The following is an 11,169-nucleotide window of genomic DNA, read 5'->3' on the forward strand; positions in this document are numbered from 1 at the left end:
GCACATCTGGTACCTCACCTACTCAGCACTCCACCTGGCACTGCAATGAGTTTTGAGTACAGAGAAAAAGCAGGCTGGGGGGTGGGGTGGGAACTTTCCTTGTGATTTTTGGTGTCCACCTCTAGCACACCATGACCTGTGTGTTGTGTGAAACTTGCTTTGTCCTGAGGCCCAGGGGGTACAAGACTTCTCTGCTGTTAACAGTTCCTGCTACCTCGCCCAGGCAGGCTTTTGATGCCACATAGTTCTTGTGCCCAGCATCAGCACAAGGTGACTTTCCTCAGACGTAGGGCATGGACTCAAATTGATGTGCTCCAGTGTAGCTGTGGCCAGCTGTAGCATCCAGTGATGGCACACTTCCTTCTAGACCTCATTTAATAGGACTTCTTTTCAGAGTTCAGTGTAAATGCCTTGTGTGTGTATGTCTTTGCCCTGCCTGTGGAGGAACCTCTACCTGATCTAGGACTCTAGAAAATATTTTGGGGGCCTAAACTGATTTTTTCTTTCCCAAATTGAACTGCCTCTTTGGAAAATAGGAAAATGCAAAGTGTGCTTTTGTGCTGCTGGTACAGGTGTGTTAGTCTGAAGACAAAAACCAGTACAGCTGAACCCAATGCCAGTGCAGTGAGACACCCCTGCTTACAGAGCAGCACAAAATGGCCCAGACAAAAAGTTTGAGTTCTCAGATGGAAGATACCCATTCAGGTGTGGGACAGTGCTTTGGAGTCATAGCTTTTCAGCTGCAGAATGTTTTTAGACTCTAAAATATCCAGCTTTGAGCTGGGGGGCTGATTTAGTGGCTGTCCTACTGATGGACAGATCCTGGTCCCACGAGAGTCGCCAGGAGTTTTGCCCGAGTCAGGGTTGCAAGACATGGCCCCATATCAGGAGATCACTGAGAAGACAGGGTGTTCAAAAACCTGGACTTCAATCTAACAAGGAATTCATGGCCTTACTCTTAGCTAGCAATGCATTTGCTTGTTCTGTAGCACTTGAATGTGAAGTCACTGATGTTATGCTGAGCCAGGGAACCTCAGTGACCTCTCTTGTGCCTTACTGTTATGGAGAGTTTCTCTGTGCTTTATCCCCCCAGACCCACAGACACACACATTTTCTTTATAGCTTTCTGATTTTCTTGCTTGGAGAATGAGTAGCTTTACTTTTTTTCCTCTGATGCAACTGTAACTATTATTGTTGATGTTCAGGATTGCCACACCACAGGCAAAAGATACATCCCCTTCTAACTCTGTTTATTGTTTTCTTAATAAACAAGGGAATCTTGTCTGGTGAACACAATTTCTCTGGGTTTTTCTGCTTTCTAAAGCCCAGGATCTTTAGGTCATTTTATTATTTGCAAGTCTAACTGCCAATAATTTATTGCAATATTACCGGCTGTCCAGCACTTCAGTTGGCACCCAGGCAATATTTCAAGTGACCTTAGAATTAATGCTCAAATGAGGTTTGCAAGCTCATGTCAAAAGTCTTTAGGACTTGGAAAGCATATTTTGTTATTTAACATTGACCAATCTGGAAGACATAAGCAATAGCAAACAATAGTTGTTTGACAATAGCAGTAGTTGAGGTGGCTTACATTTGCAGAAAAACCCAGCAAAGAAATGAATTAGAAGGTGCTTAGTTCACCACTGCTTACCCCAGTTTTATAGGCACATTCAGCAGGTGAAACTGGGATAATGCAGTTGTGAATCAAGCCTGTGGTTGCTAAGACTGCTTTTGAATTTCTTTCACTCCAATGTATGTAAATTCTGTGTGTGGATATGAAACAATGATGAACTGTTTCAGAATTTCTTTCTGGGTTGTTCTGGTTAGAAAAAGACAAAAATCTTTTTCAATAAAGATCTACAGTAACTTTACCATGCCTGGAGTGTTTTATTTCCTATCCAAAAGGATGACCCAGCATTGGGTTAGTGATCAGTTTGTTCCAGAACGGCTGCACAGGCTAGGACCACAGATTAGAGGTTAGGCTTTCTGCTAGTTTCACACATTAGAGCTGAGCCTGACTGACTGAAAATCAGACTGGCCCCAAAGCTGCATTTCTACTTCCCGAAATCACAAGGTGTGGCTCTGGGGTGCAAATCTACCTGAGGAAAGAGACCCCTGCCCACCACCTTCTGACCCTAAAGCATCAAATGAGGCTGTCTGGAGTGAAACAAGCTCAGGGGCTGGTATGGCTGCCTGTAGGATGGTCTTCTCCTGGTCAAAGAGGAAGTGCAAAGCTACCCATGCATGCCCAGCACCCTTGCAAATAGGAGCTGGGGGAATGGAAGTGGTGAGTGGCTCTGTGTCCTTCTCTTGGGATCCAGCCACAGAGCCAGGCAACCACAGTGAAGCAGTGAAGTGTTTTCCCCATCACTAAAGGCCAGGTCACCAGTAAGCCCGTGACGGCTACGGGCTGTGATAACTCTGTCTTATGCACAAGATAAGGACTCGTTCCCTCTCACCCCTAGTTCTGACAGAGAAGTAGAGCTTAAGGAGCTGTTTACAAACACACCATTTAGGAAAGGCTGTTTGTAACCCTGGCTGGTGAAATACCACCAGTGCCTCCAAGAGTGTATCACCCCAGCAAGTGATGCACACCTACGATATGTGTGCACTGGGCCCCAGCACCAGGCACTGTGTGGAGGGCTTATCTACCTCCCAAGGGTATTCCCACCTCAGAGAGTGCTGCAGAGGAAAGGAGACAGCTCAGGAGTGCTGAGGGCTCTGGAAAGCTGCAGTTGTTTTGAGGTAGGAAGCCCTTTCCATGGGCGTGGGGCGCTTTCAAGTTCAAGCCTTTTGGGGCTCATGGCATGGTTTTGCGGGGAAAAGACCTCCCAAAGTGTGGCTGTGCTACCCTATGAAAGTGTTTGCTCCCAGGGTGCTTGGTGGCAAAGCAGTGATCAGTGTCTTTATTTACTTGTCTTAGAATTCTGCATATTTATGCAGCTAAAGGTATGAGGGCGTATACACTGGCAGCTGCGGAGCGCATGAAACTGCTGCGGAGACTCGATGCCAAAGAACACAGAGGAAAGGTAATACAGACCACTTTCTCCTGCAAACAGTGGTGTCTGGGATGGGCATGGGCTTTGCATGACTGAGAGCGACTGGTGCCCTGGAAAATCCAGCTCTGTCTCTCTGTTACTGTAAGGAAGGCTTGGGCATTGGTGTGTCTTGAAGAGGTGCACATGGGAGGGTCCTAAAATTAGGTAGGATGAAAATGAGGTTTTTCTCTTTTCAGACTACAGTTCATAGAGTGATCTAAGACAGCACTGGTCTGGGAAAATAGGTGTATGCTGGCAGTAGTCTCTGTGGAATTGTTTTATGAGCAGCAGAATTATGCTAGCAGGGCTGCATCCGACATAAATAGTGTTTCAAACGTGCTGCACTTGGGTTGTCATCAAAGTCAGGGCCAAAGAACGCTAGAGGGAGTGCAGCAGGAACTGGGAAAGCATTGTCTCCTGCGAGCCCATGATGCTATGGGTCCCAATGCATGGGATTCAGGCTCTGCCTGTGAGCTAGCTGTCTTTGGCTTGGGATTCTAGATGCCATTCAGCCTTTCCCTGTTCCCCGTTTTCCAATAGCATCTGTTTTCTAGGCTCTCACGTTTTGTCTGCTCTGCGGCTCTTTTCAGACTCCTCTGCTGGTGGCTGTCACTGCCAGGCAGCCAGCCATTGTCTATGATTTGATCCAGGCAGGAGCAGATGTCAATGCTGTAGACAACAAGGGGCAGTCAGCTTTACATCTTGCTGCCACCTATGGCTATGCCCGCGTTCTTCAGGTAGGAAAAGCTTTTACAGTATTAACTGCTGGCAATGTAAACCCACAAAAACGTCAATGTCTTTATATCAATGTCTTTAAATAACTGCTGGAAGGCAAGATGTCAGTAAGCAAGGAGGGCTGACCAGAGCCTCCTTTTCCTTGGTGTTAGAAATCGATTTCCCAGGCTATTCCTGATCCAGGGCCATGCTTGCAGCTAACATCAGCCTCCTGCCACAGGGGAAATGACTTGAGCAAATCTGGGGGGAAAAGCAGCTTCATTCTGCCAATCGTTGCCCTAAATCTGCTGGTGGCAGGCCAGGCAGGGTGGGCTTGCTCCGGCTTGAGCCCTGATTGTTGTACTGATGCCTGCATTGGAGGGGCTTCCCCAGAGGCTGCAGGCAGCTGTGGGGCGTGAGGAGAGGAAGAACCCCAGAAACCCCTCCCTGATGTCAGCAGCAGCAGCAAATTAGTCCAGAATGGAGCCAGAGGTGGCAGGCATGACCCTGCAGACAGAGCCAGCACAGGCACAAGCTTCAAACTGAGGCACATTTGCCACTTGATGCTAAAACAAGATCTGTGGAGGGAGATTTCCCAGGGCATGAGAGAAACCAGGCACTCCTGTACGGCCAGGATCCACTAGAATTTCATGACTTACATGACCAGATCTTCCCTTCTCTATTGCTGCACAGGGTCTACATTCAAGCTGTGTGCTGGCCAGACTCCAGCAGTGATGAAGAGCAGATTAGCACCTTAGAAAAGGCACTGTGGGAATTTTTGGAAGGGGTTACCTAGCAGAGAGAAGCAGAGTGAAACATGTCTCTTAAACACTTCATTACTGGCTGTAGCATGGAATTAATAAAACATGCCTCCCTTGATTCATGGCTGCTGCTGGGTTTACCTGAGGGCAGGGCACAGGGTCCTCTGAGGATGAGGGATGTGCAGGGGCTACCTGGCGTGCTGGCAGTCTGTTTCCAGTGTTCATCAGCTCTGCCTGGCCCACGCCCTGGGTCAGTCATAAGCAGCAGTTAATGTGTAACACGGCGTGTTCTCTGGAAAGCAGGTGTCTCATTCAGTGGGGAAAAGTGTTTTACATCCAGACGATTCCAACAAAGCCTCCCAGAGTGCCCCGTGCCGCTCGGTGTTTATCTTGGAGTTGCTTTTCTTTTCCCCTCCACAGAGTGAGGGAGAATGTACACAGCCCTACCCCTTGCTGGGGTCAAAGCCATGAAATGCTTTACAGGGTTTTTTTTTTGTTTGCTTATTTATTTGTTCTAACGGATTAAACATCTAATCTCTGATCCTCGAGCAGCTCGGGGCTGCCTGTCAGTGTTTGAGCTGTTATATTAATTATTGTTTAGAAAAGGGAGCACAAAGCCTAACCATTCTGGGTAATCCTTCAGGAGAAGGGTTCTGTCCTGTCTCTTGTCTAATTTAACATGGGTCTGGATGAGTCACTGTGCTGCAAATATTCTTAGAACAGATGCTGTAATGTGAACATCTTTATTCAATCCAGAGTGAAAACACATTGTCTGTAATAATACAGGCAAGGACCTACCTGGCTGCATCGTACTGAATCCATCATTTTCTTAAATTCAAGAGTTTTAAAATGTTTCCTCTTCTAAATTCAAGCAGTACTCATCTCCAGACCACTCTTTATGGCATTTGCAGGCTCTGCATCCCCACTGCTGCAGCCATGTAACCAGCTGTGGGTTTAACCCATCACACTGCTGCTCATTAGAAAGAAAAAGTAAATAAATCTGGTCTGAGAATTTCCCCTGTCAGCAAACTCTTAGGCAGTAGTTCAGCTATACATGTCAAGGAGATATTTTCATTTATCCTTGCCAAGAATAACTCAGAATAAATGTGAATTGGTGTTACTGGTGCCTAAATTTTTTTTGACTGGTTTGGGTTTGAACAGCATTCTGCTGAACTAAAATTTCTCCTTTCTCTGTTGCTTGCAGGTTATACTGTCTCTAGGTTTCCCTCTTGATTTAGAAATGAAGGATTTCGAAGGTGAGACACTTCATAGAAATGTTTTATAGTGGTATTAGTAAAAAAAGCAGTTTGTATTGGGTTCTTCAGTGCCTGAGGCTCCCTGGGACTTGGCTGTGTGCTCGGAGTGGCCTCAGAAACTGCCTGGGGGAGGGTCATTGCTGTGCTTTCAAATGCCATAGAATTCAGTGGTGCTGCTGATTCCCTGGTGATTGAATGCACAACTGGAACAGAGTACACTCTAGAGTGTCCCACAAAGTGTCTACTCAGCCAGTATGGTACCCCTGAAACCAGAGAAGGGCTCCTGCCTTAGCAATGCATGTGCAATAAATATTCTTTCCCGCCAGCCCTCACTTCCTCTCTGTACATCAGCAGCTTTGCTGGGACCACTGTCATCTCCCTCCCTCACTTGGTTTTCCAGGCCATACCCCACTCCACTGTGCTGTTCTGGCCCACAACGCCCTGCTCCGAGACCAGGGCTGCCAGGCATTGCTGCAGGAGGAGCAGCAGAAAGATTTTCAGCACCAGAGTGAAGAGCTGGAGTCCTGTATCCACCTCCTGGTGCAGACAGGAGCCTCCATCTACAGCAGGGTAAGGGATCAGCTCAGTTATCCCTCCACTGTTTGTATGGGAACTCTCCATTGCCTGGCCTGATGCTTGTGCTGTGTTTGAACTATGGAACTGGCAGAAGGAGAAAGCCTGCTCCCCTTTCAAGTGATGGGTTGCAGAGTTAGTAGCTGCATTTTGGAGTTAGTTTCTTGCAGCCTGAAACAAACACTGGGCAGTAAGAGGGCTGCTGAAGGGCAGGATGTCCTCTGCATTAGCTGCAGAGCTGGCCTGGACTTTTCTCCAGTGGGTTTATATAGTGTCTTCAGGTTGTTCTGCAGAATGTTTCTTATTTTCTTTGGGTTTTCTGTTTTAAAATAGGATGTAAAAAGCAACAAGACAGTTCTTCATTACACAGTCCAAGATGGAAACATCTCCCTGCTCAGATACTTCTTGGAGCTGAATGCTTTCAAGTCCAAGGACTTTGTCAACAACAAGGTAAGCTCAGCCATGTGTGGGCAGGACCTGTGTGCACATCCCCAGGAGGAGGAGCAGCTGTGAGCAGTGTGAGACCTGTGCTGCTGTGGGTGGCTGTGTGCAGACAGAGGCATTAGGAGAGCTCTGGGGTCCTGCAGAAACCAGTTATTCTCTTCCCATAGACATTTTCCCTGGAGGAAAAAAGAGCAATAGTTTGTGAATCTGATGAGGGTGTTCAGGTAAATAAACACTTCAGTCAGTCTTGAACTCTGAGTTCTGTGTGAAACACGTGCCCCTCTTCCAGCAGGCAGAGGCTGACAGAGCAGGAGAGGGAGATAGCCAGGGGAGAGGAAAGTGGTTACTTGAGGAGGAACTTGAACTTTATTACAGTAGGCTGAGAAAACAAATCTGCACTGATGCAATGGGTTGCTCTTGACAGCAACATAATGCTGAAAGACAGCAGTTGAGGGCAGCCATGTATCACCTCTCCTGTCAAGCATGCTGTCCACAGGAAGCACAAAGCTGCTGTTTCAGTTAAGGGAGATGGTGACTCTTTATGCCTTAGATGCCATGTTTAACTCTTCTGGCTCTATTTGAGCCTGGAGAATCAAAATATTGACAGGGCCCACTGAGACCTGACAGCTTCCAGGAGCAGTAACAGAAGAAAGGCACATGAAGCAGTGGCTGACATTGCCAGGCATGAGGAAACCTGCTCTTTGGAGTCAGCATCCTTGCTGACAGAATGTAGGAGCCTAGGCACTGTGGCAAGTAGACCACCTCTGACTTTGGGGGCCTGAGACTCTACACAGCCCTGCTTACTGAGCTGAAGGTTTGCTACCATTGGTTCCTCAGGGCAGGGTTTCCTAGGTTGTATAAAGCAAGCTAGAAACCTTCCCAGTGCTGCTGTGGTCACCCATTCCCTTGCTGCCCCATACTTCACCCCTGAGCAGATACCAGGCAGTGACACTATCTCACAGATGTATCAGCTTCACCCGTCCTCCCAAGCAGAAATCCTGACATTCCTGTGCCTTAGCTGAGACATCGCTCTGCACCAGAGCCAGAGCTTTGCCTCTTGCCTGGCTACCCCATCCCAGCAGGAGTAAGGGGGTGATTCTGAGTGCTTCTGACAGGAAAGGGACAGGAGGACAAGGACAGAGCTCCATTTTGAGAGGATCCATGTACTAGCTTTTCATTTCAAGAGTTTCAGTCCCTTAGCCTTGCTTTTACTCACTGGAGCATCCACATTCTTGTATCCACCAGGAAGGAATCAAGTGTTTTCTATCAACTCAGTTGCTCACTTGGGAAACACACCAGGCAGCTTCACCTTTTCCCCCCAACAGATTTCTGTTGGACTGGACCAAACGTGTTTTGCTTCGTATATGTGGGCAATAACAGGGAGTTTCTGTCTTCCTGTGCAGTGAAGGACCCTATGCTGCCTTTCCATGACATTCTTCCAGTGTCTTTGACAACCAGTTAGGCAGGTGCTAGCTTGTCTGCAGGGGTCTGCTGTTGTCTCTTGATCACAATCCTGTGAGAGCTTCCTGCCCTGATAGGATCACTTGGAGTCCTCAGCCTTGTTGGTGAGCTGTCTGGGGCAGTGTAAAACACAAGGTTGCCTGATACCCATCCTGGCTTTTTAGTTCTTCCAAGGATGAAGAGGACAAGGAAAGAGGGATGCTGGGGTCCATGTTTCAGGCTCCATGGCTCACCCCCTGCTTCTTGTGGTTGTCTCGTTTCAAATCCACTTCCTTTTGGATTTCACAAGAAAAGCATCCAGGCCTTTGAGGTATTTTTCACCTGAAGGGTTCCTGGAGCCTAACTATTGGTGCTCTAGACTTGCATAAAGCTCTGTTAAAGGTGAGGCTTCAAGATCCTGCCCTGTCAGACTGCCTTGTTTTCTCAGCCCCACGCCTGGATTCGGAAGCTGTCAAGTACTCCTGTCACAAAGATACAGCCAAGAAATGCAAATGTTTCCATTTCAAGGAGTTAAGAGGAGTTTGTAACGATCCCCTCACTGAATGGAATGATGAAATCGATAGGCATCTGTTTGTTCAGGGCTTGTAAAAAATGCCTTGTCTCAGAATAGCTGTTAAGATGTTTCAGTTTGGGCTTCAATGTCTTTTATGGCTCACTGGTAAACAGGACCTGAAAATCGCTGGTATTCCTTTTAGCAGCTGGAATAGGGATACACATCACAGTTTGTGCCCAACCACCCAAGTTCATGAGGAATGTTTGACTGTTTCAGAGAGAAACAAATACCCAGCTGCCTGAACCGACTTCTGGTAGACTAAAAATACCTTGCCTTGTGCATTTGCTTATTAGGTTTTTCTCATTTAAAACCGTTACCAGTCATACCTGACTAGGCAGGGGCACAGATTTCTACACGGTCTGGTGACAGCAGAGCTTTCCTGCAGCAAACTGCTGGTGCTCGGCCCTGCGCCCTCCCGTGGCTTCATAAAGGTCCATTGTTTCTGTGAGCATCCTGGGGAGCCAGCATGTGGGTAGGTGGGCCCTTCACCTGAGGCCTCTGCTTAATGACAGCCCCGTGAAAGGAAAGCCAAGCAGCACCTTTAGCACTCTGGGAAGGAACCAGGAGAAGGTTTGAGCTCAGTGTTGTTTATTTTGCCCACTGCAGAGCCAAACCACCTCGCAGCTGTCTGGTCCTCAGCACACAGATTCACTGAGGGACACGAGCGGCTGGACCTTGGGCTTGGCTGGACCACAGGGACAGCTCAGCACCTTTCACAGCATCTCCTTTAATGCCCTCAGTTTGGTGACCTGGAGGAACTTGCACAGTCAAAGAGCACAAATGGGTCTGCTATTGCCAATGACTGCACAGCCCCCACAGGATGGGTAACACAGGGGAATAAGGTGTTTCGTGTCCCTTGGACTGGCTTCACTGTCTCCCAGTGAAGTAGTTCCTATTGTTTCTCCTGTATAAATATGGATGTCACGTGGTGTCTGTCCTTCTCCCTGTGAAATAACTCGTCAGGTCTCTGCTTCCACGAGGGTACAACTTGTCAGGGGTTTGGAAAGTGATCAGAAATGTCCCTGATACAGAACTATTTCTTAGCTGTAGCCAAAGCATCAAAGTCCCCCAGTTTGTAGTGTCCTATCAGAGGTGAAAATCTAAATACATAAATCCTCTGCCTGGGCATACATGGGAGCTATGGAACACGGATATTCCCTCACCCCCCAGTAAGCAACTGAGTGAGACTTTTCCAGCTCTTGCTTCACAAGTCTGTTTCTAGGATGGTTCTGTGCAGGTGGCACAGCTTATCAGGAGCTTTATCCGAGGATTTTATCTTTTTCTTCTATTTTTTTGTTCCACTGCATTAGGCACATGGCAACACAGCTTTGCACATGGCAGCTGCACTGCCTCACAACAAGAACCAGGAAGAAATCGTCCAGCTGCTCCTTGACCACGGGGCAGACCCAAGCATCCGAAACTTAGACAACGATCAGCCCATTCACATGGCTCCTCCTGGAAAAGCTGGGGATCAGGTATGTTATCTGCACTGCTGCTGCTTCCTAACGTGTCTGCACACACCCCAGCTGCCTGTCCTCACCAGGGAAACAGTGACAACAAGCCAGATGTCACAGGTTCGGCTCGGTACGTGTCAGTGCGATGGGCTTGGGGGCTCCCTGCTCCAAGAGCTCTGTACTGGAGGAGCACAAAGCAGGCATCTGGAGTATTTGGTACCTCAAATACTTGGTGAGTTCATTTAGCCCATGATTTCGGGCTCCATTTGTCCTAACAGTCTCCCAGGGTATGAGTGAGAGGATGTGCCATCAGGTTGTTGCATGCTGCATCCTGGGCTCTCTGCTGATACACCTGGTGTGCTCCATGCTCAGTCTGTGGGTCAAAGGTTTAGTCCCATCATCGTGGTGCTCATCCTTCATCACCTTGTGTGATTCCCACTGTAATTCCAGGGGTACAACACACAGCAAGTACAGCAGTGATGAATACACAGTAACAGGTTATTTAGCAATTATCATCATCCAATGCATGTGGTACTCCAAACACATCTGGGGAGGTATCAATGGGCAGTTCTTTTGTAATGGCAACAAAGCTGAAAAGAATGATGAGGTTTCATGCCTACAGGTATGGAAAGGCTCTTGGAGCTCGCTGTAGTCTCTGATGTGTGTGTGTGTGTGTATCTAGTTACACATGTGTACAGGGGGTGCTGTGTGTGGGTATTGCAGCATCTGGATGCAGTTTCAGATGGTACATTAGGAGCTTCTACGTTTTTTGGCAGGTTAGGCATCTGCTGAAGAAAGGGAAAGTTGCATCTGCCTTCATTTCCTGTCGTGGAAATGCCAGATCCTAGGCTGCCTGCGAGTCCTGGCGTGGCTTTAACTTCAGCTTGCCTCTTCCAGAAACTGTGAGGATGGTGA

The 11,169-nt window shown here is 47.8% G+C and overlaps 1 protein-coding gene across 1 annotated transcript; it reads left to right on the forward strand.

Moving 5' to 3' along the window:
* Positions 1–2,854: 2,854 nt before the first annotated feature.
* Positions 2,855–11,102, forward strand: NFKBID (NFKB inhibitor delta; the record flags this gene model as incomplete). Its single annotated transcript, XM_084274912.1, is given in 8 exon segments — positions 2,855–2,911; positions 2,913–3,029; positions 3,629–3,775; positions 5,718–5,769; positions 6,170–6,339; positions 6,676–6,792; positions 10,111–10,275; positions 11,031–11,102. Coding segments are annotated over 8 exon segments (897 nt in total).
* Positions 11,103–11,169: the final 67 nt, after the last annotated feature.

The sequence above is a fragment of the Gallinula chloropus genome (genome assembly GCF_964237585.1).
Source record: "Gallinula chloropus genome assembly, chromosome: 24".
Lineage (NCBI taxonomy): Eukaryota > Metazoa > Chordata > Aves > Gruiformes > Rallidae > Gallinula > Gallinula chloropus.